The sequence below is a fragment of the Neofelis nebulosa genome, chromosome 18 (genome assembly GCF_028018385.1).
Source record: "Neofelis nebulosa isolate mNeoNeb1 chromosome 18, mNeoNeb1.pri, whole genome shotgun sequence".
Classification (NCBI taxonomy): domain Eukaryota; kingdom Metazoa; phylum Chordata; class Mammalia; order Carnivora; family Felidae; genus Neofelis; species Neofelis nebulosa.
In genome coordinates, this window is record NC_080799.1 from 25,638,340 (window position 1) to 25,664,065 (window position 25,726).

General features: G+C 40.7%; 1 protein-coding gene and 1 non-coding gene across 12 annotated transcripts in view; both read right to left on the bottom strand.

Moving 5' to 3' along the window:
- Nucleotides 1–25,726, bottom strand: part of TNRC6A (trinucleotide repeat containing adaptor 6A) — a 100,174-nt gene that overhangs the window by 54,555 nt on the left and 19,893 nt on the right. For 10 of the 11 annotated variants that reach the window (XR_009256539.1, XM_058710546.1, XM_058710547.1 and 7 more), the window contains 2 exons: nt 21,128–21,215; nt 12,584–12,605 (listed from right to left, as the gene is read on the bottom strand). The exons of the other annotated variant lie outside the window; for it this stretch is intronic. Coding sequence is in view for 9 of the 10 variants with exons in the window: in XM_058710546.1 (XP_058566529.1) it covers nt 12,584–12,605; nt 21,128–21,215 (110 nt within the window). In the remaining variant the exon portion in view is untranslated. The remainder of the gene's footprint in view (nt 1–12,583; nt 12,606–21,127; nt 21,216–25,726) is intronic. 11 annotated transcript variants of the gene reach the window in all.
- Nucleotides 16,095–16,179, bottom strand: TRNAH-GUG (transfer RNA histidin (anticodon GUG)). Its single transcript has one exon. It is a non-coding gene; the product is annotated as a tRNA-His (tRNA).

Here is a 25,726-nt window from a genome sequence, read left to right on the forward strand (position 1 = left end):
GTTGGCTATCTACAAGTTTAATAGAAACAATAGTTGAAATACAAAGCAGCCATCAGTATCATGAATTGCTTACCAAACTCCCCAAAACGTGAATGACCAAATCTTAATACCTCAAGCCCTTCCTTTAGTCCTACCCTTCCAAAGTCTATAATTTAGCTTTGTGTATGAGTCTTCATATTGGCTACATTGTGAATCTTCTAGAAATACTGGCATAAACAGCAGGCATAGGATACAAAAATGCCATTTAAGACATGATTTCACTTTTAACAGAATGAAATATTAAATTGACCTCCAAAACATAGAAACCATATACAGATTTGTGTGTGAATTCTTAAAAGAATTGAAATAGTTGACATCACCAGTTTAAAATAATACTTAATAAGTATCTATAGAATACACAGTGCTTTTAAAGACTTCTTTTGGCAAACTTTAAATTTACCTAAAGTAAGGGGCACCTGGGTGGCTCAGTCGGTTGGGCGTCTGACTTCAGCTCAGGTCATGATCTCACAGTCCGTGAGTTCGAGCCCCGCGTCAGGCCCGCGTCAGGCTCTGTGCTGACAGCTCGGAGCCTGGAGCCTGCTTCAGATTCTGTGTCTCCCTCTCTTTCTGCCCCTCCCCCGCTCATGCTCTGTCTCCGTCTCAAAAATAGATAAAAAACATTAAAAAAAAAAATTTACCTGAAGTAAGCATGCCTACCCTTAGTACCCGTCATCATACAGGAAAAGACAAGTGTCAAGCTCTCTCTGAAGACACATGGCAAAAGCACCCATGAAAGGGCCTCAGCTGGAAAATGTCATTCTCACATAAGAGCAAAAGTCCAGGGTTGTCCTAAGTACTTCTTATTTTTATAAGAAAAAACACCCTACCTTCTCAAACAAGTGTGGGGTACGTGTAATTGACAAGATAAAAATGTACTGACAACAAGCCAGAGTTTCCAGAAATTAACATTTCTAGCTGTCAATAATTAGGCTCAACTCCAAATGCTTGATGGTTAAGAAATTCTTACCTTTGCTCAAACGGTATTTTAAAAAATAAATGTCACCTATAAACATTCTTTGAAATCTTCATTACAGAGAATGATTTTATGCTCTTAAAAGCCACAAAATAAAGTAACTTCTGGAAGAAAAGTCAACATGTTACAAACTAGTATATTTAAACTGTAACTGCTCATCAGGCAACACCACATACAAGATTTGTCTTTCTTCCCTACTGTTAATGTTTCCAGTAAGTAATTATAATCTCTTTAAGCCTAAACTCTCAAATCAATTATTCTAGCTGCTGTGCTAAAATAATACGGTAGTTTTCAATAGAATCTGCCTCATGATCAGAGGAAAAGCAAACCCATACAGGTGAAATCAATTCTTCCCGTTTTCCTGATTAGCAGCAGCAGCAGCAGCAATGTCACAGGGGACAGAGTTTCAAAAAGCACAAACCTGACAAAAACTTCAAGCAGATTAGAACATTCTCTACACCAAGAAATTCTAAAGAAAGGAGCTTCCAACTTCTGTTGCTTTCCCACTCCATAGCTTTCTGCAGGAAATGCAGAAAGGCACAGTGTCCCTGAACTGCTGTGGAGGTACAGCTCACCAACTTCCCCTGTATTTGAGGCACAATAACTCAAATTCCATCTGCTTATATTTTAAGAGGGACAGGAGGGGAAAGCAGCAGCCAGCTGGTTAAACAATGCAAAGAGCGTTCTGGTCAATTAAGATGAGCCTACAAATCAAATTTACCTAAAACTTAGCCAAACTTTGTACTACTATAAAAATCCTCTTACTCATTAATAAACACACTGGAGGATTTATAATATATTTCCCCTGTATAATATACATTCCCTGTCCTATACTGACTTTGGTGAGTTCTGGAGTGCTGAAGGGCACTGAATGGCACAGAAGGGGCAAGTCTGGCTTTTAAGTTGATACACACAGATGTAAATGCTAGAATTTTCACTGGGGACAAATGGCTACAGTGTTAAGTGCCACTGGTCAACCTGGACAAAATACCTAAATGCCTGCCAATCCATCAGCTTCTGTTAATCCTTAGCAAGTAGGCTGAACTAGATGGCTATTTAAGAAGTTGAAGACTTAAAAACTAATATGAACTATAACAAGCTATATTTATATTTTACACAGGCGCAAACAAATCTTAATATATTTGTTATAAAGTTACTAAAGTAAGGAAAAATCCCAAGCGGCATCATAAACAACTCAAAATTAAATACTGAATTTAAAACACATATTAAATTGAACTCATTTAGTTGTAATTCGCTTCACATGCCCTAGAGAAATGGGAAGCACCCACTTCTAATCCCTCAGGGAACGTGATCTTCCTACCCAAACATTTCCCACCTCAAATTACTAACACAAAGAGAAACATCGCTGATTTGCCTCCATACAATCCTCAACTCTTCAGCAAAATGCCTGAGCAATCTGTTCTAGAGTACAGATCTTCTCTAACAGCTGGAGGATATCCACACAACATTCACAGCATGGTATTTCCAAGATCTTTAGTTAATCTATCCGTCACACCTTGTCCTATAAGTATGTGAGATTCGAAACAATGGGATGATGGAAAGAGTTTTCAGGCAGATGTACACGCTTTCAAAGAAAAAACAAGTCAGACTGCCCTTAAGTATCTTTCATAACTTAAATTCTAGAAGTGATCCTTAAATTTGTTTAACTAGCGCTGTTAAGGGAAAGTTGTTTAAAAAAACAGATTCTTTAGCCTCACAGATAAATCAGAATCTATATTTCTTGAAACAAATGTCGCATGTGGTTCTCATGTCTGAATAAATTTGGAAAACTGTTATGACAGATAGTGTAGAAATATCTGGAGAGCTTCTGAGTTCCATTTGTGACTCAAAAAAAAGAAAATACCTAACAATTCAACTAAGAGTTAGTAGCAGGAACAACAAAAGTCCCAAACACACTGAAGCTTAAAAAAAATTAAGGGGTGGGGGTGGGGGTGGGGTGTCACCAAATTTATGCAATAAAGAAATTGTCATAAATTACTGAAGATAACAAATTATTTAGGAAATACAGCATGGTTAGTTGATTTGTCTTAATTAGAAAAAAATAAAGTTCAGATAAATCAGTTAATAATGTCATAAAGTGCTGGCATTTTTAAAAGCTTTTAGAAAAGAAGCAAATTTTTTTCTAAATCTGGATAAACAGCAGGCTTTATAAAAGTCAAGTAATCAAAAAGTAAAAGATTGTTAAGTTTAACCCAATGAAATTATGCAGTGCAACTTATTTTTTCAAGGGTGTGTGTGTGTTTATTCCAAATTAAAAGGCAAACTGGAAAAATATTTGTCCTTTGGAATAAGTTAAAGGGATCCATTCTCTCTCCCCTCCCACTGCCTACCCCAATTTTCCCTAACAGAGGGAGGGAAAGGAGGTACTGTTTTGGTTTAAGGCCCCTAAAGCTAACATAGGGAAATATTCAACAGAGCCACTAGAATTTAGGGCCAGAGTTCAAGCTAAGAGTATAAAAGTTATTTAATTTTGCTTTTCTTCTTCTGACTATATATTTTTACATCCTCTGCATACATATACCCCCTTATGGGGATCTAGTATTGGGCAAAATTTAGGTATTTTTGTCTGGTATCTCATCCTCAGAACAACTTCAAACATATGACATAGTCTGTAATGGTGGAAATATTTCCATCAAATATATCAGACAGAATGCTAATAAGCGTATTATACAAACAGCTCGTGCAAGCTGATAACAAAAGCTCTAGGCCCAAGGGGTGAATGGGTTACAAACAAGAATGGGTAATTCATAAGATGAAAAAAGTACAAGTGATTAAACATATGATATTCCATTTTACCAATAAACAAATGTAAATCAAAGCAATAAAATACTAATTTTGGCCTGCCAAATTTATAAAGATGCTATGGCCCATTTTAATGCTGCAAGACATACTCCTTGCACTATGGCAGAGACGCTGCCCTGTGATTCACCCAAGCTGGGTTGGGCCCTACTTTAGCGAGAGGAAAAAGCAAATCATCGTCTGGGTGAGGGAAAGCCCTGAACTGACCTGGACACTGTATGCGGTTTCTGGAGACTGAGAGACTGCCAGGACACTGCACAACCACAGTGGTGGTAATTAAAACTTACCAAGTATCAGCTGGATGCCAGACAATATAGCTGGTATCTATCTTCAGGATTCTATAAACTTGAAATAGTATTTCCATTTTTACAGATGAGGCAACTAAGGCTTAGAAGAAGGCTGCCCATGATCCAACATCTACTAAATGGCAGAGCTGAAATGTGAAACCAAACTGGACCCCCAAACCAATGTTTCTCCTAGTATAAAGTAAGTTTCCTCTTACTTATAAGAGCAAAATCAAACTCTCTGAAAATACGGAAATCACTGATTAGGGCTTAGCCACTCTAAAAGCTGCAAATCAAAAATTTCTATCATAAGATGTCTATATTTAGCATTTACTAACCTCTGGCCCAGTGATTTATGTTCTATATGATTTCATTTCCACAATATCAAGTAGCCTGGATTATCTCTTTTTAACCAAGTCAAATTGAGGCTTAGGGGTTGAGAAACGTGCCCAAGGTCACAGAAATAAGAATACAAAGGCGATATTCAAATCGAATGCTATCTGACTCAGAAGCCTGGACTTTTAACACTATGCTGTGTTTACGCTAGAATTCCAAGATTATCATCTTCAGTAGAAGATTCAATACTTTCTGCTTCAGGCCAAATGCTGTCTTTATGCACGATTTTATTAAGTGCGTTTTCACTAAGACTACAACACTGAGCGCGCTCGCACTCAGTACGCATTCTGAAACACAGCTACTACTCTTATTAGAACTAAATGAAGAACATAAAAGTGGAAATTACGACCTATGCTGTGTTATTTGCTAGTCTGGAGCTTTCTCTTACCTGGTCATAGCTGATAAAGCTATTCTTGCTAATCTCTCCTGACTTCTCCAAAATTTAAACCAGAGGACTCCGGGTTTGTTTCCTTTGAAACTGAAGACCTAACTGTTGCCAAGGCAGAATCTCAGGGTAGGACACAACCTCAGGATACTCCCACAAGCTCCCCAACAGCTATGGGATCATTGGCCACTGAATCTACTTTCCAACAACAGTTTGCCTGCTGACTGCACGGATCTCTGCTTCTCTCCTATTTCCTGTCTTTGTCCTGCCCCAGCCTCATCACAGATCTCTAAAGTTACAAAATCTTTCATTTCTACTTATTTTAATAATTTACTGGCATTTATAAGCAAACATATCTACGTTGGCTAGAAATAAAATGTTCCTTACCTTACAAGCAAAAAGGGGTCCTTAAGTGTCATTACCTCATTGATCACATAAATGTAGATTTACATGTATAAACGTATATAAATCATTTCTCCTTCTCAACAGGAGGAAAGGAAAAATGGTGGCTTTGATATACCTAAACAGAGTAATTTTACTATTTCCCTGGGAAGCAGAATTTTCCCCTTCCAGTTAGTGCAGAGCTACAAACAGAGTTACTTACAAAGCTCAAAGACACCTCCCATGAGAAGAAACACCTTTGCCATCAGTAAATTCTTCACCAGCAGGAAACCTGCTTCTCCTTCAAAGAGGTCAGCACATATTTGCCTTCAAAAAGTTACCAAGACGGCACATCTGGGATCAGAACCTGGTCTGTCTCTATGACTTAATACCTGCCTATAACATAGAAGTCGTGTTTCTACATTATACTGTGTGTGTGTGGGGGGGGGGGGGGGGGGACACTGCATGAAAGCCCCAATTCTAACAGAACTTCCCAACCTGTGTGACAAAGAGTCACAGGTGTGCTGAGGGGAGGAGCACCTCAGCGGCTGCACAACCAGACTCTCTGGGACTGTCAGCTTCAGCTGGGGGGTGGCCACTGCTGTTTACCTTAACAGCCCCACCAATACCATTTCCACGTGAGCCACTATGTGATCAGGTCAGGCAACACACTTTGAGTCACATCTTTTTGGGTCTCAGCTTCTCCTCTGAAAATCTATGCAGCACAGGAATTCTTGGCCAAGCCACCAAGTTCCTGAATTTCAGTATCACAGGACTGTGACTGAAAAACTTAAGACCTTATGAAGGAATAAGCCGAGACCACAGGTAAATATATTTACCTAAATATAAATATATTTACCTATATCTGCAAAGATGAGAATATATGAGAATATATTCTCAACATGCTCAAATATATGAGAATACCTATAACACAAAGATGAGAATGGGAACACAGGGGGACAAGGACTTGAAGTTGGTTTTGTCATGAACAACACTGACAACAGTACACGAGACGGGACCAGACACAATAAATACTTCACGAACGTTAAATGAACAACAACAACAACACCAACAACAAAACAACAACAACAACAACAACAAAACAATGACACTTTATGGATCCTAACTTTGGGAAAATGGGTTACCGCACAATTATTTTGCATTTATCTTTGTTTCCCAAAGGTTGTGAAACACAGGTGACACTGGCAGTGATGATTAAAAGAAAAAGCAAAGAAGTGCTTTATTTATTAATGAGAAGGGAACAAATTACACACTTTTCTTCCTTGGGCTGAAATTGAGTCATTTCCATCATATTCCCAAAGCTAAACTGTGTCAGCTTCACCAAAGAGCATACTAAAAAGAAGGGACTCTTCAGAATATACTTCTCCATCCTTCTGAAGAGTGCGTGACATGGAGGCTCTGCAGTTTTTTGGTCAGAGTCTCTTTACATCCTCCTTAATTAAGGAGCTGGAGCAAGGCATTCCAAGCTTAATTAGAAGTCAGGTTTTGTACCAAAAAGGGATTCATTCATTTTCACTGTGTGGAAGTCTGACACACGGTGAAAGCTTTTAGAAAATTGGCTTCTTACTTGGTCCTCAAAACTCCCATTCTTTTTCATCAACAGAGATGAAGTAAACAATTTCAGAGCTTTCTCTAGTGATTCTTGAAAAGCCAACCACTTTATACACTGCAATTGTCAGATCCCTCCCGATTCATGAAATTATGCTGGTGATAACAAGTTTTTATTGATTTCTCTGTGCTCAGGGAAATACCATAAAAACCTGTTAAAAGATCTCTCTGGAATATTTTCAAAACATGCTTTAAGGGGTGCCCGGGTGGCTCAGACGGTCAAGCATCCAACTTCAGCTCAGGTCATGATTTCACAGTTGGTGGGTTTGAGCCCTGCACTGGGGTCTGTGCTGACAGCTCGGAGCCTGGAGCCTGCTTGGGATTCTCTCTCTCCCTCTCTCTCTGCCCCTCCCCTAATCGCGCTCACGCTCGCTCTCTCTCTCTCTCTCTCTGTCTCTCAAAAATAAATAAATAAACTTAAGGGGCACCTGGGTGGCTCAGCTGGTTAAGCATCTGACTTGGGCTCAGGTCACAATCTCCTGGTTCATGAATTCGAGCCCCGCGCCAGGCTCTGTGCTGACGGCTTGGAGCCTGGAGCCCGGAGCCTGCTTCAGATTCCATGTCTCCCTCTCTCTCTGCCCCTCCCTCACTTGTTCTCTCTCCCCTCCTCAAAAATAAAAAATAAAATAAACATTAAAACATGCATTTATTTGGTTTATTCACTGAATATTATTAAAGCATGGGCAAGAGCGTAGCCTTCCTGTTTTGTCTCCCATGTAAATACAGGGCTGTTTTCAAAGAAAAAGCAGCAGTAGAGCCCAGTAGAGTCAGTCCTCAAACCCTGGCTCAGACACTCAACAGCTGCATAACCAATAGGCAAGTTACTTTTCTTGGCCTCAATTTCACTTCTAAGCGGTGACAATACTATCTACTTTCATAGGGCTGCTGAAGGGAGTAAATGCAGACTTAACATTGTGCACACACACTGATAAAGCCCTACTTCCATATTAGTTTTTCAACATCCTACTTCACAAAGACTCAGAGTTCCCAGCCTGCTACCCTGGCCCCTCCCCTGGGTCCCACACATCTCCCCAGATTTAATAGCTAAAGATGAAGCTTTTAGGACACTGCTCCAGTATGTGTTCTGAATCACTGGTGACCACTCATTATTAGTGATTAAATATTCAGAATATTTCCCTTGGTTAAATGAAGTAAATATAAAGCAGTGCCTGACACACAGTAGGTGCTCCAACTTAGCTATTATGGTGTCTCCAATATGACTTGACATGTAGTCAATTTAATAGGTCGTGAATATTTTGATCATTCTCTAGGAGCAATGAAGTTTTAAGCAATGAAAATGTGTTTGATTAAAAAAAAAAAAAATCCTCTAAGGCTAGAATTGAGTAAGAAGGGGCGGGGGGGAAGTGACTGAGCAAGAACAAAGGCTTCCAAATGTGGCAAGGAACAAAAATGTGTTTTAAATGTTGATCCAATTTTCATTAAGACTTTTTAGTTAATCCAGAAAGAGAACAGCAGCAATAAACTATGCTTCCCTATGTAAACACCAGCAAACAAAAAAATCATTATTTACTATTTTCCATTACTGCTTCCATCCCAGCCTCCCTTCATCTCTTTTCAGAGCTCTGAGGTTTGTTACTCTCTGGAATATAACTTGCTTATAAAAATCACCTGAAGAAAGCACTGGTGAGAGAGATGGTGAGAGAGAGAGAAAGAAGGAGGAGGAGGAGGAGGAGGAGGAGGAGGAAGGGAGGGAAAGGGAGGAGGGAGGGAGGGAAGAGGAGAGGTTAGCTGTCAAAAATTAACAGTGTTTATTCTTTTACAAGGAATATATAATCAGCATGTTTTCAAAACAAGCCAGTGTCAGAGCTGAAAAGCTGCTTTTAAAAAATTACTTTTCTTACTCAAGTTCCCAAGGGTGTTGTGAAGCAGGGGAATATTAACTCCTTCCCTGCCTTTACATTATGTAGGCCACAGGGCATTCTTAAAACTTATCCATCTATTTGCATATCTCACCCTAAATTTTTCAGCATTTGACTCCCTTGTTGTTTGAAGGAGAAACTCACATATTTTTAAAAGACATTTCAAATATTCAAACATTCAAATATTCATGCTCCTTACAGTTTTTCAAAAAAGTTCAAGTCACAAGGTGAGAATAAAACTTTCAAGAATTTCATTATGTCTCGCATTATGTTGGCTCACATTTTTATCCGATGAGTTATGAATCCACTGCACCCAGAAATAAACACCTACTTGTCTTCATGTAACAAAGCTGGTCAAGAATTTAATTTATGATACTTTACAAAAACCCAACTTTTATATAAACGGTCTTACCACAGGGTGAAAGCAACACGAGTGTTATTTAACCAGAAATGGCAGTAGCCTTAGAAAGAACAGCTCGTTAAAGTCAGAACTCTCTAGAGGGTGCTACAGCCAAACTGGTAATGCTCAGTCTGAACACTAAGATCTTGATTCTTGACAATCAAGAAGGCTCTAGAGCTATGCGACCTAATCAGATTTAAAATTCAGTTCCTTGGTCACAGCTTTCTTCCCCACAGCCCTCTGTCACATTTCTGTCAAGTATGTGATAGCCACAAATAACTCAACCTGGGCCTGATACAGACTCTAATATGGAAAGACAAAAAATGCTGCTGACAGTATATTCTGGATTATGTGGATTCTCCTGATTTTTAAAGGTTGGCAATCAAAATTTTAAAGGATAATAAAAATACTGTGTGGAGACCAGAGGAGACTGAGGAAACAGGACAACTAAATGCATTTGTGTATCTTGTACAGGATCTTAGAAGAGAAAGAAGTTAATGGAAGAAACAGTGAAATCTCAATAAAGTCTAGAGTTCTGTTAATACCCACATCAGTTTCTTAGTTTTGACAAAGGTGTCACAGAAATACAAGATGTGAATCATGGAAAAACTGGGTGGGGTGCATATGGGAACTCTACTACCTTTTCAACTTTTCTATATAGCATCAATTATTCCAAAATCAAAAGTTTAATAAATAACAACAACTGTGTGTGCCAAAACTGTCCCACAAGCCTCCAGTCTGTAATCTCTAAACACCACGAATCCCAAATCACAAACACCTCACAGATATTATACACAGCACAAATATAAACAATACATTTTCATAAACGAGAATAATTGTGACCAATTATGAAGGGAGATGCTATCAGAAGAAGGGTAAAACGAGTAAAACGCTGGCAAAACAACATAATGCACCTTGAAGAGTTTCATAGCCTAACATTCTCAGAATTGTGCAAAGTCTAAAATCTAAAAGATTCAAATATATTCATATTTTAAGTATAGATGTACACCCATGGGTCAGGCAAAAATCTAAGATGGACTATAACCATGTGCCCCAAACGTAAGATACATCATAATAGCCTAAGAAATCGGGAAGGGAGGACCAATGGCCACTGGAGCGATCTGGCAGACGATGAGCTCTGAGAGTCTGGAAACACTGAAAGGGCCTCCTTGGCCGAGGAGTTGGATCAAAAAGAAACAGAAACAGGGATGAACATGAAAGAGAGAAGAATGCTCTGCCAAGTATAAAGGAGTGAGGGGCAAACAGCCTGGTTAGATCATGGGAGGTCAGATCAAAGAGGGCCTTGAAAGCCAAGCAGAGAAGTCTGGCCTTGAAGCAGGGCAAAGGGACAACGTAACATCCCTACAGAGGGAAGGGGTGTGAGGAAAGCAGAGCGTGAAGAAGATGAATTTGGTCATGTTCCTACTACATTAATTTGGAAATGCTCACCCCCCTGTATCATTCCACACCCCTGTAACTTTCTCACATATCCAGGTTCAAAGCCACAATGTCACCCTCAATTCCCCCTCTGATCTCACCAGCTGCAATCCTACGAATTCTATACCTCACACATCTTTCATCCATCTTCTACCCCTGCTGCCAAGACCTCAGTTCAAATCATCTTTACCCTATCTGCTCCTCCTCTTCCCTCCCTGGTACTGTTTCTATTGGTACCTAGACACTAGACACTAGACGCCACTGACAAAGAAACATTCCTGAAGCATAGCTTATGACCATGATCTTTGCTGGCTCTCCACTCTCTCTTTTTTAAGACTCAAATCAGTAGTTTACTTATTTTTATTTACTTTAATTCCAGTACCGTTAACACACAGTGTTATGTTAGCTTTCGGTGTACATAATACAGTGATTCAACCATTCCACACGTTGCCAGGGCTGGCTCTCCACTCTCTAACCAGCAGGAAGCCCTACGATTTCCCCCTACCTCCAGGTCTATATTCTGTCACTTCCCCCAACACTCCACACTTATTCTCTGAATACTCCCTCTTCTTGTGCACCTGCTTCCTCTGCCCAAAGCGCCTTGCTTCTCTTAGCTCCATCTTCCAGCCAAGACTTTCCATGCACAATGACTGACAGCTTTCAAAAAAGAACAAAAAAACAAACCATGTCACTCTTCTGCTTAAATTCTTCCATGGCTCCTGTGTATAAAACGCACGTCCAGGCTCCTGGGTCCACAGAGCATGTAAGGCCTCCATTGACCTAACTCCTGCCTATCCCTTCAGAAAAACCCTTCTACCCTCTACCTACTTACTGCTGGGCATTTGGTTCTCTAGGGATGTCCATTGCCAGTATCATCACATTATTTCTTGTCTCTGTACTTTCAATCATGCTGATCCCCTCTGTCATTTCCTTCTTTCTTGGGTTTGGCTGTTTCATCTTTTAAGATCCATCACCTCAAGGAGATTTTCCTTACCCGCGCCCCGCCCCCCCCTCCTTCCCGCGCCTTCCTGTCCTGTGTTAAAGAAGCTAACTGTCACTCCTCTGCATCCAGGACAACATCAACATTTTTACTTGAAGCAAATCACCTCATACTATCGTATGTATAGGTGTGTCCTTCTACTGCCACTTTCTCTAGTAAAATGTAAGCTAAGACTGTTCTTATTCACTCTTACACACCTGCTCCTAATAAACGTTACCTTAACGAATGCTGACCTCAAATAAAAACAGGAGGTACTGGCTGCGTATCTCAACCAAATGTAGAGGATATACTTCTGATACAGCTAAAAGTAAAAACTCAGAACCTTCGAACTAACAAGTTCAGCATCTGAGAGCCCTACACCTTTCATTACCAGGCAGTCAACTCCCGGGAGGGCAAAAAATTCCTGATTCAGGATCTGAGAGGAATTAGGATCCTGCCTCCTTACCACCCCGATGGCTTTTGCTTGACATGTACCGGGAGCTGTTCAACCTAGCAAAATAACCATGAGGTTAGCAATCCGCTATTCTTAGTAATTAAATAGAGAGCGGGCATCATCGTCTGCCTCTAGGAAGGAGCTGGGGACAACTGTACACAGAGACCAAGGAATAAAGCAAGGGACGAGGCGAGAGTCTCAGAGGTAACCCCAGACAAGAAGACTTTTAAATGGAAAACTGAAGGGAAGGTACATGTGCTCAAAGACTCAAATCAAGGGAGTATGTTAGGAAGTGGTGTTCAACCTAGGAGACAGTTGTAAGGTAGGTCTTGAGGCAGTATATTTTAAAAGTGGCAATCTAGACCACAGTAACCATTAACCCGAAAGGACGTCACTGAAGAAGTCTGTCCCCACCCCTCTCTTCTTTCATGCTCTTCACTCTCCCATCCTGGGGGTTAATAAAAATGCATATCAACAACCTTTATGAAAAAAAAAAAAGGATAAAAAATAGCTTTAAACAACGTACCTTTGATTTTTTGTTCAGTGGCCTAAAATAAAAACAAACAAACAAAAAACAATGTAAATATGAAACTGAAAGAAATGGATTGTTATGATAAAATGTTCATATATTACTATTACATAAGACATATACAGTTTTATTAAGGAATTTGTCACTCAGATGAACTGCATAGGAAAAGATATGCAAAGAAAGCATGCTTTTCCCACAGATGTGCCCCGTTGTCTCTGACACAATGTTTAGTAATAAAAAATTTTGAAATGTTTCTTTTAGATATATAGCAGAGAAGACATCATTGTATGATAGTAAATTAAAAAAAAAGGGACTGCACTGTTCTCATTATTTAGTTTTTAAATGATTTTTATGTAATTGTCACCTTTAACATTTCGTGGATCTACTGAATTTTGTGTATGTTTAAATGGCTTCAAAAATTCTTCTTTCAAATGATAAAAGATGGATTAAGTTTTCTGGAAGAAAAGCTGAGGTTAGGTTAAACATGGTTAACTTTTAAGTATTTCTTAGTGGGAGAAAATATATCAAACATATCTGTCGCTTCTGACACACCCGACAATTCAGTAAGATCACTGTGTTCAGAAGCTGAACTGCCACAAAGCCCGCCTTTCCGTGCCTGCCCCATCGCACACCCTGAGGTCTCCTCATGAGGAGCAAGGGCTTGTGACTCCAACTTCAAGGGCCCCCAAAAGAAAGAAGTGATTACAGACAGAGGCCACAAGCGAAAATCAACTTTTTTATTAAGATCAATTGCATGGGAGTCCTAAAAATAAAAGACACGAGGAGAGGCAGGGAGGTGAGGAAAGACCAAATAATTAGTAGCTGAAGAACCAGGAATTCTTCCAAAATAAAGACAAGGCTTTCCTTAAGTGCTATGGGGCATGATAATTTTGCTTAGTTATATGAAACTACTGTCATTAGAAATATCATTTTTTGAATTAGATCATTATAGAACTAGGTGGTAAAGGACTACATGGCAATGACCCTACTCCTGAAGCCACACTGAACAATCTTCCCCTGGAGAGGCAGAGTCAGTGTGGCCAGTGAGCTACTTTACCAAGCTTTAGAGCACTAATGCTGTGGCAAATAATGGAGGCCCATCTTTTACTCTATATGGATCAAAAATTAAAAAAACAAAAAACAAAAAACAAAAAACCGATGGAAGGACAATGGCAAAAGACCAGTCAACTAGCTTGAACCCTTTATTTCTGGAGACATTGTTTTAAAATTTGATGGTAGAAAAACAGTCTTATTAGAGAAAACTTGGTATATGAATAGTTTATGACAAGTACTGTACCATGTCAAACAATAAGATACCTAATTTTCTGAAGCCAAAACATTATAGCACAAAATTTATTTTACATCCTAAACTTAAAAAAAAAACAAACCAAAAAACTCTCCTGGTCTCTTCCACAGTTTACTTCCAAAGGAAACTAAGTTACGGAAGCCACGACCACATTACTAAATCCCAAGACGGACAGCCAGCGTTGCTCTTGTAGGCCTTAACATAAAGGATGTGTACTCTCCAACTCCTCCGGAAAAACGACTCCAAGTTGCTTCAGAACAGCCCACCTCATTCAGTATCCTGTCATCTACAGAGAAGGCACCAAGAAGACATCCAAAGGTGTCTGCCCATCAGGACGCTGACTACCACAGTAAAGGGACGAGAATAATAGAACCCAAGAGCGCCTAACAGATTAGGAGGCAACTGAACCGACATGTGGTCCAGGGACCTAGCATATTACTCAGACTATTAAAAAGAGAATTTCCCAAATGGGATCAGTAATTTTAAGAGTTGTCTGCACTGTTCAAAATGGTAGCCACTGTCCACATGTGGCTGACCCGTGAAATAAAGCTAGTCCAAACCGATGTGTAAAATACCAGATTTCTATTTTTTAGTATTTAAAAAAGGTAAAAATATCTCATTAATAAGTCATATTTTGGATATATTTGGTTACATAAAATACATTGAAATTAACTTCAACATTTCTTTTTTACTTTTACATGACCTTGTCATTTAAACCCTCTGGGCCTCGGTTTCCTAATTCTTGAAATGGGGTGGGGGATGAGGGCAGGGGAGACTGGACTGCCTACCTTTCAGGGCTATTATGAGGCCTAAGTACAATATAAAAGATTTTTTTTTTACAACACTATTCAAATGTGAGGTATCACTGTAGGACAGAATTAAAGGCTTCTGTCAAATCTAGAAGCAAAATTACTTCCATATTGAATATTTTTCCCTTAAAAACACAAAAACAGGAGCACCTGGCTGGCTCAGTTGGTACAGCACAGGAATCTTGATCTCAGGGCTGTGAGTTTGAGTCCCACGTTGGGCGCAGAGCTTACTTCAAAAAACAAACGTGAACTGTGATTCGACAAGCAATTACCTCAACTGCCTCACTTCATAAAGGTATCGGACAGGTGGCAGACACACCACACGCCAGGCTGTTTCTGTCAGGCTCTGCACCAGTTGTCCCCATCCCTGAATCCCTAAGCAGACTTGAGCGGCTAAGAGCTCAGTGTCTGAAGCCAGACTCTCAATCCTGGGTCCACCACTTAACACTACGTGACCTGGATCAAAATTAATTAGCTTCCATAAAGCTCAGTTTCCTCATCTATAAGGGCAGAACAAAAACACCTACCCCAGAGCTGTTGTGAGACTAAAAGGATCTAACTCATGAAGAGCTCAGAGGGGAAAAAAGAGCTTAGGACAGCGCCTCGCAGGCAGGAAGCTTTCAGTGGGTATTAGCAGCTGCTGCTGTCTCCGCCCGCCTGTCACCAGCCACACCTGCCGGTGGCAGTGGCTCAATCCTTTCATGCTGGGAAAAGGCCCAACTCAAACACTCCAGGTTCCCAAGTCCCTGTTTATTTTCTCTTAATCATCTACAGTATCTAATACAGTGCCAGGTATTAGAAACTAACATTAGGGGGGCACCTGGCTGGCTCAGTCATTGGAACATGTGACTCTTCGTCTCGGGGTTATGAGTCTGAGCCCCACGTTGGATGTAGGGATTACTTAACCCTTAGGGGCACCTGGGTGGCTCAGATGGTTAAGCGTCCAACTTCAGCTCAGGTCACCATCTCACAATTGGTGAGTTAGATAGAGCCCCATGTCGGGCGCTGATCTGACAGTGTGGAGCCTGCTTTGGATTCTCTCTTCCTGTCTCTGCCCCTCCTCCCCTGTTCTCTCTCTCTCAGAAACAAACATAAATATAAAATAAAATCTTAAAAAAACAAAAAGGAACCTTAGGAATAAAGAACTGATGCTTGAAATCACCTATTTTAAATGAGATAATCAGGGCTCAGAAAACTTTTCTAGGATTTCTTAGCAAGCAGCACTCAGTCTAGCCTTCAAGGCTAGATGCATACAAAGTGGCTTTTTAAAAATTTTTTTAATGTTTTTATTTATTTTTGAGAGAGAGAAGACAAACTGTGAGCAAGGAAGAGTCAGAGAGAGGGGGAGACACAGAATCTGAAGTAGGCTCCAGGCTCTGAGCTGTCAGCACAGAGCCCGACGCAGGGCTCGAACCCGCGAACCGTGAGATCGTGACCTGAGCCACAGTCAGGCGCTCAACCGACTGAGCCACCCAGGCGCCCCCAAAGTGTTTAAAAAAAAAAAAAAAAAAGACTGGAGACCAGCAAGGTGAAACAGGCAGGACTGGAAGAGAACACCTGACCGCCCTGGATGACTGCAGCACTCCAGGCCTGCTTATGTTACTGCCCAGGCTGCTGAGAAAATGTTACTTACACTGCTGAACATGATCCCTAGTCTCAGAACAAAATGGTCTTCAGGAGACATGGCGATTAATACTTAAATCTCCAAAAAAGGGGAATAAAAATTGGAAGTTTTCTACGATGTAAGTCCCGCTTAAATTCAAACTGAGTACATTTAAATCCACAAAGCCTAGAAAAATCCTCACAGCTCTTAACACAGTAACAAAAATACTCAACGGTCTGTGTTCAACAGGCTTTAAAACAATCTCAACAGTAAAAGGTCCCAATTTGTACTGTTGCTTCCCTCCGGCCCCTCAATTCTTAAGTGCTTTCTAGGAACTACAATTACATGCTTAAAGGTTATACCAAATTATCCCTCTATAATTAACCTATTTCTCAACCTCCTTTTCCCTCCTCCCTACATTTCTCTCAAGATTCCTTCTAGAAATTTCTTCTAAAAACAAAACCTGGAGATAAATCCAACCTACTGCTACCACGGTTGCCCCCCCCGCCTTCGCCTTTTAATTGCTTGAGTGACTCCATTCTGAGCCTACTACCCCCTGTTTAAGCACAGAAACTACATTCCCGTGGAATATCAAATTATTTCCTAAGCCTTAGAATTAAAAGATAAGTAAACAGCCATGATTCTTAGATAGGAAATAGAAATATTTTCAAAAAACAAAATTAAAAATAAAGACATCCAGACATGGACCTTCATTGTGAGAGATATACTGAGGCTGAAATATAAGAAGCATGTAATCTTTGTGTAACATTTCTTTAAAGAGGAAGTTAAATACTTAAATTTATATTGAAGAAGATAAAATTTTAAAAACTACCATAGTAAAAATATTACGGTGAGCCATGTTGGTGTCTAATAATTTACATAACGAGTTAGGTCACTGGGTTTTTGTTGTTTTTTGTTTTTTTAAATTTAAAATAGAAAATAACCAGGGCACCTGGGTGGCTCAGTCGGCTAAGCATCCAACTCTTGGTTTCAGCTCAAGACAGGATCTCAGTTTGTGGGTTCAAGCCTTGCATCAGACTCCGCACTGATAGTGCAGAGCCTGCTTCGGATTGTGTGTCTCCCTCTCTCTCTGCCCTTCCTCTGCTCATGCTCTGTCTCTCTCAAAAATGAATAAACATTAAAAAATTTTTTAATTAAGTAAAATTTAAAAAATTTAAAAACAGAAAATAACCTGTGATCAGAATTCCTTAAAAATACTATAGTGACTATTAGGGACCGTTTCTGTATGCATGGCATACAGGCCTGTTAAATGCCTTACAGAGATTATCACAATATATTATTTGCAGCTTTAAAGTTCACCTTTAGGTTCGGAGGTGGGCGGGGGGGGGGGGGGGGAAGCAAGAAGTATGAAAGATACAGATGCCTGGCTGGCTCAGTCGGAAGAGCCTGTGACTCTGGATCTCAGAGTTCAAGCCCCACATGGGGTGTAAAGATTACTTGAAAATAAAATCTTTAAAAAGTAAAAAGGATAGGGGCACATGGGTGGCGCGGTTGGGGGTCCGACTCTTCACTTAGTTCAGGTCATGATCCCAGGGTGGTGGGATGGAGCCCTGTGTCAGGCTCCACACTCAGTGGAGCCTGCTTGGAATTCTTTCTCTTTCTCTGCCCCGCCCCCCCCCCCCCCCCCCCACACCGATTCTGTCTCCCCTGCTGGTTCGCTGTCTCTCTCAAAAATATTTAAAAAAAATAAAAATTCAATTAAAAAGATGAAAGATAACACCATGGCACCTAGTTCTGGAAAAGTGCCAGCTGGGGGATTAAGCAGCTTCCCATCCTATTCCTAGTTCTGTTATCCTGATAAAACCATGGTCGGCCACTTAACTCACTTTAATGCTTGGGCTCCTTCTATTTGTAATGAATGGATCAGAACAGATAGTATCTGAAGACTTTTTCAGAAATAAAAATATATAGGTTTTTTTTTTTTTAACATTTGCATAGATTACATAAAACAGGCAGATGGTTTTTACTGTGGTGAGTTTATGTTCCAACATTTATATAAATGGGCCTGCCTACCTGGCTTATGTAGCTGTCTGCCACCTACCTGCATACACCTGCTGGCTCCTTCTACAGACAAAAAGCAAGCTTGAGGAAACCTGTCTGAAAAGTCTTGTGACTCACATTCTTTCATATGGACTGTACATGTGCCAACTTGGGATTCTTCTTTGTTTTGTTTTTTAATAGCTATTTGGTAACAGCCTATAGCAATACCAGCTGTCCTCGCTTCACCGATGTGTGTCATTTGAATTCAGTTATAGGCTGAAATTGGAAGAACAGTCTTATTTACAATGGCAGTCTACTCTACTACACTTAACATTTATTAGAGGTATTAAACTTTCTTTAATATTGTGTTAAGTGATTAGTATTACTGTGCCTACAGGACACACAGGGTACCCTACCAATGCTCCCCCACCATTATCGCTAAGCCTCTGTGATGATTCCAGTGGGACATGGTTAGGGGGAGAGATTGGAATGGGTGAGGCGGGGATGGAGTGGAAAAGAATATGAAAAGCTGTCACTTCAGATCTGATGAGAAGCCAAATGGCACAAAGGTCATTATTCATGTATTAAAGACACTGACTTGGTGATTTAGAGATCTAGTCATAAAAGAACCTAAAGATGAACTTCAGCAATTAGAGCCATTATTTGTATTTGTTACAACTTAAATTTTTTTTTACTTACATTGCACATTTTAAAAGCATAACTTTTAAAGAAATCATTCCAGTGACCCCCCTCCCTGTCTCAAAACTTCCTCAGTGAACAAGGTAAATCCTAAATAAACGTGCTTCATTCCATCATACCTTAGGCTTCTTCTCCAGCCATTTCACAGACATACCGACTTACCAGCTAACTTCTGAATTCCTTAGCAGCAGGGATCAACAGGTCCAATGCAACACGCAGACACCTGCCAAACTACTGATCCTACCTAACGTACACCTACGCATCTTCTTCAACAAGACTCTGATATTTCTTAGTTTTCTTCGTTAAGTAAATGGCCTTCACACCGTGGAACAAGAAGAGTCTCATAAGCCTTCTCCCAACCTCAGACTTGCAGAGGATACAGTTCTCTACAATAAATCCTGAGCTAAAGACTGATCGCACTGTAAAGACCAACCTGTATCAACAGGCCTCTGACAGAAGCCTAAGGCATCATCAATGCCAAAACTCTGTATTAGAAACGTGTTTCAAACCCTGTGACCCTTATGGATGCATCCCTCCCAGTCACTCCTGAGAGCAAGCAAAAGCCCAAATGCCTAGGGTCGCCTCTCACCTCTTCGCTCTCAGTTCTCCAGTGGTCTGTACTCTACCTCCCGCCCCCTCCAGCACTCACTGGTCACGCTGTAAGCTCATCACTCCAGAAGGAAATTCTCATTCCCCCTTTCTTTCTACTTCCCTGACCTGATTAAGTGCTCCCACGATGCACTCCATCACTCAGTCTGCAACTTAAGAGTCAACCGAAGTTATTCTTCCTTCATGTCCCCTTCGGTCCCTCCACCAGCACCCTAGCCTCTAGTTTCCACCTCTTCCAACCAGAGTCCAAGTCCGCTAAGGAAACATTCTCAAACGCATCACCCTGCTAAAATGCCTTCGCTGTTTTCCCCAACACCCAATGGCCAAAACCCAGAGAAGAGTCGGCAGCTACCACCACCCTCTGCAGTCTCATCCTTGGACGTTTCCGCCCTTGGCGTCTGACCCCAGCCAATCAAAACCTGCACTTCTGTAAGGCTGTGGACGCTGACCTCAGAGTTGACTCTGCTTGGAATCCCTTTCTACTCCACTCCTTGCTCACTGGGCTAATTTCTATTCCAAGAAACTGTCCCCATTCCCCGGCCCCATTCCAGGCTGACTGAAGCAGTTCTGTGTGCTTCAACAGCTCCCTACCTACCGCAGATGTATGCGCTGTTTTTCCCTAATAAATAATGCAGAGATAAGTGTGCAGCCGTAACACAGTGCCTGGCACAAAAGAGGCAGAGGTTACAAATTAAAGTCATAATTTTCATTAGAATAGACAGGTGGAACAGTAATTTCAGTGGGTCTTTTGGAACATTTTTAAGGTCCTTGAAAACTTGAGACAGTAGGAGAGGACTGCCCAGCTGTCATCAGGATTCAGGATTACTTTGTAAAAATCTTTATAATCATGGACATAATCTTTTAGTTTTCTGCAATTCGTATTGCTTTAGTTACAGTTTCTGACAATGTACTGGCTAAAGATTATCTACAGTAAATTATGTCCTAGGCTAATTTTAGAGTATCTTAATGTAAATAGCAAATTCTTGAAATCAGCCCAGGTACTAAATAAAAAGTGAAAAGGAAATTGACACTTTATTCCCAATTGTGTGCATTATATGTATTACGTTATTTTGTTTAATTAAATTCTCATTTTACAAAACACAAGGAAACTAAGGCCCAGAGAGGCTAAATGAAGTTTAAGGACACACCGTTCGGTATGCTGTGTGGGAGAGACAGATTTCAATGCAGCCCTCTATGCAGCTACAAATTCCATGCTCTTCTCACGTATAGTAAGGTGTAAATATATTATGAAAACCTAGGAAGAGTTAATTGAAAGACAAAAACCTATATAAAGCACTTACCTTTGAAAACACTATCGGCAAGGTTAAAGAACCATGCATTAAACTGTACACACTTGGCAAGTTACTATATATGCATATTCAAAACACTGAATGTTAAAATGAATCTCAACTGAAGTTAAAACATTCAAATGCCTTAAAAAATCCAATAAGAGTAACTTTCTTTTTAAATCTGTTTAGACCACTTAATATAGAGTTTATACATATATATACTACCTTCTTTTGAGCAGCTTCCTTCTTTTTCTTGTCGTCTTTTTTCTTTTTCTTTTCTTCCATCAACTGTTCTTCTTCTTGCACTAAATCCCTGAACCACACAGTTGCAATTAACTTTCCCAAAATGTATTAAGAAATACAAATAAGGTTGCATACAGATTCATTTTCACTCTTATTAGAAGTAAAGACATGGCAAATTATTCTTTTACATTCATGAAATAAAACACAACTTGCAACCTAATCTAACCCCGCAGCTACTATTTAGTACTCTTCCTCAGGTAGCAGAGCTTTTGTCTTCGTGTCATGTCAAGGAAGACAACCTAAAATTAGCAAATTCTACTCTGGGAAACAAGCTACTCCTTCCAATTCTAGAACGTAAACATCATGTGAGCCAGAGTTAACCTTGCTTCCGGCCCCAATTATCAATCAGTAGCCAACAGCAATGCCTGGGACCTCCCCACAACCCTCTCTGCCCAGGTATCTGGGCTATCTTTGGCTTTCCTTGCTCTAAAAAGCTGCATTAACTATTTTTGAAACACAAGTTATTCATAAAAAGATCATGTATTTCAGCTTACAATAATTTCATATCCCATAAACATTCCAAATAATTCTATCAATAAAACACATGGGAATCAATAATGTACTCACTATATAAGTTTATTTCAGTTCTTAAAATCACAAATGCTTAAAGTTGTCTGGGGCGTCTGGGTGGCTCAGTCAGTTAAGCGTCCGACTTTGGCTCAGGTTCTCACAGTTCATGAGTTTGAGCCCGAAATCGGGCTCTGTGCGGACACTCAGAGCCTGGAGCCTGCTTCAGATTCTGTGTCCCTCTTTCTCTGCCCATCCCCGCTCATGCTCTGTCTCTCTCTCTCAAAAATGAATAAACATTAAAAAAAATAAAAAATAAAAATAAGAAAACCAAATGCTCAAAGTTGTCAACAGAACCCCTGGTTCATAATTTCAAAAACGACAGACAGATTAGGGAAATGGGTCTGCCTCTTTCTTTCCACTCCGCCTTACTGAAATGATAGGAAGAAAAAGTAATAAATCTATCGAGAGCTGATACATAAACAAGAGCAGAGAAAGCTACAACCCAGGAATAAACACAAGAAACGTCATGAATGGATGAATGTGCCAAACCTTGGTGGAGCTCTAGAGAGGCTCCAACAGAGCTAGGAGAGCAGGAATAGGCACAGAGGAAAAAAAGACTGCCTAAGGAATAGAAAAGCCATAACCATTCCACTCCTCCTTTTCCACTTTCCATCCCCATGACTACATGGCCACGGGCAGCAGCTGCACTTGAATCTAAAACCAAAGAAACAAAACCTTGGCAGGAGGCAGGGAGGACTCCTTCAAGGGGTTTGGGACCCCAGATCAAAGTCTTCTTTATTGGAAACTACTCTCCATCACACCAGTAAATCCTGGCAATCAACACCCTTTTCAGATAGACTCAGTATCCATCCTTCCGTTCGAGGTGGGAGCCTCTGGGTAATGAGGAAAGTTGGAGGAAAAGTTAGAGGACACTCACTCTAGTTAACCCATATTAATCCCCCTGGATTCTAGAACCAAAACCTTCATCCATAATATCAACAGGCGACCAAAAATCAGATACTTGAAGGAAATCACACAAAAAGAAAGTACCTAACTCTGCCCTGAGGAAGCTTCCCAGAGGGGACATTATAAATATCAGGCAGACAAGACAAGGTTCAAGGAACATGAGCTGGACATGGGGAACTGCAAATAATTGATCAAGGCTGAAATGCATATGACAGTGGGGATGCAGAAGATAAGATGAGAAAGACAAGCAAATACCTAAGAAACTGGAAAAGGGCTGCAGGTGTAGTGCAGTGAGATCACACAAAACTTAAGCTGGCTTTGTGGATGGAAGAAACAGAGAGGAGCTGCAGGTAGACAGTGAAAAACAAAATGAGGACATTACGTATGACAGATGGTAATTTAGTGAAGTTGCGTACATGACCGATAAAATCAGAAGCTGGAAGAAGAGTGTAACGGTTGCTATAATCTGTTGTCGTTTTGTTCCAAGTAGAACTGTCGTGTGGCTGATGGAGTAGCACAACAGGGTCATGCCAACTACAACCATGACTCACTCTTTCGCCTCTTCCGTGTCTGGGAGGCAAGTAGAGTGCGCAAGCTCTCTGTAACCCTGGGGAAGTCGGGGATCGAGACAGCCACAGCACAGGAGAAAGTAAAATCAGCAAACAAATTAAGTTACATCACCGTCATGTTACCCATTAAGACCAGATTATTACCTCTAACTACTGAACATTCTTCAGCCTCAGTGTCTTCATTAAAATTGGAGATTAGTTTCTGCAGACATCTACTTCATAACATTTTGTAAGGATTTAATGAGGAGTGCTTACTTAACATGGTGCCTCTAGCAAGCACTCAAATGCCTAGTTAGAAGCTCCTCTCACCAATTCTCAGCGGCACCATGACTGTATTTACTTTTGTCAAGAGTCTACGGACACTTCTTGTGCAGAAACATCAGGAACCCCCAGCGTCTGCTCTCCGTGTCCTCCTGTCAGTATTACAGAGCAGATGTTTTCCACCCTTGTCCTAGGTCAGTATTATTCTACTCTACGGCATGCTCCTTTGCTATTTATCCGGAGTTTTGTCCCTCTTCTCAAATTTCATTTTGAAGGCTTTGTGATGAGGTTAGCAGGTGTGTTTCTGGCCCCAAATGGTGGCATTCGTGCTTACAAGATGCAGCACGTTAGCTCTTGGGAGGTATTACAGTATCAGCTGCTACTCTAAGCACAGGGGAAAGTTCTGTTCTTCAGCACGGTCACCACAGCCAACTGACCACACTTGACCCACACCTCCTCCTTCAGAAAGCCACGTGAAAAAATATAGAAATATCCTACCTGTGCCCAAACACTTTGGCTTTCAGGATTTAAATGCGAGCAGAGATTTATTTAAGACATCTATCATTTTACAGATCTATCAAAAGGAGGAAGGGGTGATGGATCTGATTGATCTACGTGGTCCATCATACTTGACACATGCTCCACAAAGAAAACATTCCAATCAGTAATCATTCATTCCTTGCAGGCTAGTCGCAGGACACCCAAATCTGCAAGCTCTGGATCTAGGAATGAGAACAAACCTCGGAGTGACTAAAATGTCAATGACTCTGCTGGGCACTTTATGCATATTTTCCCATTTATAGTTACCACTTGTTAAAAAATGATAAAGATGTAGCCTTTTATAAATGAAGAGACTGAAGCTCAGAAAGAAATGAATGGTCCAAGGTCATACAGCTAGTGCAGGGTAGAGTCAAGATTCAAATCAAGGCTCTCAAAGTCCTGGTCTTTCCTCTCCAGCAAGAAACCTCCCAAAGTAAAGTGCTAGTGCCTTTCAGGAGCCACAGAGAAGAAATCCTTTGGCTTTAGACAGGTTCCGTGATAGACCTTCTTACTTACAGCGTATCTTTTCCCCAGACTGTGTGCCTCCACAATCCTTTCCTCATTTCCTTCCACGTTTTACAAGAACACTTCCATGGCTATGTCATCAGGAGCAAGAACGGCAAAAAAATCAAAGACAAAGACTGCACAGCCACTGGTCTGAACAAGAGGGGACTGGGCACTGGTGATCTTTAACAGAGCGATGACGGCATTTGTTTCGTGAATGTCTGTGGGAGGGTGATGTGGGAGACACAACTAGATACAACTAGTGAACGGCTGTAAGGTCCCACATCAGAGGAGTTCAATAGCTGAGAGAAGTAGGAAGGTAGCTAGAAGGCTACCAGAAATTAGCAAAAACGTCTGTCCTTTAGAAAAAACTGAGGGAACATGCCAGGAGCACGACAGAATACGCAGGACACTATCATTCGTGTAAAAAGCAAGAGAGAGGATACGTGCTCTCATTCCCCTGTATGTGTACGAAATGATTCTGAAAGAACACCTAAGAAACAAACAGTGGCTGTGGGGAGGAGGAGGGAGGACCTGGGCTGATGGGGGATGGGAGGAAGGATCTCACTACAAACCTTTTCATAGTATTTTAATTTCTGAGCCATGTGTGAATGATAAGCGTTAAAAAATTAAATATTAACAATTTTTTTCAAGCATTAATATTAAATGAGTACATTTTGATCTTCACAAAGTAAAAGGCTGTTCTAGGTTTCTGGTTTGCCAAGAGACTGGGTCATGTGTGCATGCTAGATTTTGTTAGGTTTCTTTCCTGTATCTATTGAAACACTTATATGATTTTTGTCTTTTTTATTTTTTTCAGATTTTTATTTAAATCCTACTTAGTTAACATATAGTATAATATTGGTTTCAGGGGCAGAATTTAATGATTTGATTTTTGTCTTCTGCTGGCAGGTACAATTAATTGTATTGATGAATTTTCCAGTAGTGAACCAAGCCTGCATGTGCCAGTATAAGAATTCAGCTCAGGGGCGCCTGGGTGGCGCAGTCGGTTGGGCGTCCGACTTCAGCCAGGTCACGATCTCGCGGTCCGTGAGTTCGAGCCCCGCGTCAGGCTCTGGGCTGATGGCTCAGAGCCTGGAGCCTGTTTCCGATTCTGTGTCTCCCTCTCTCTCTGCCCCTCCCCCATTCATGCTATGTCTCTCTCTGTCCC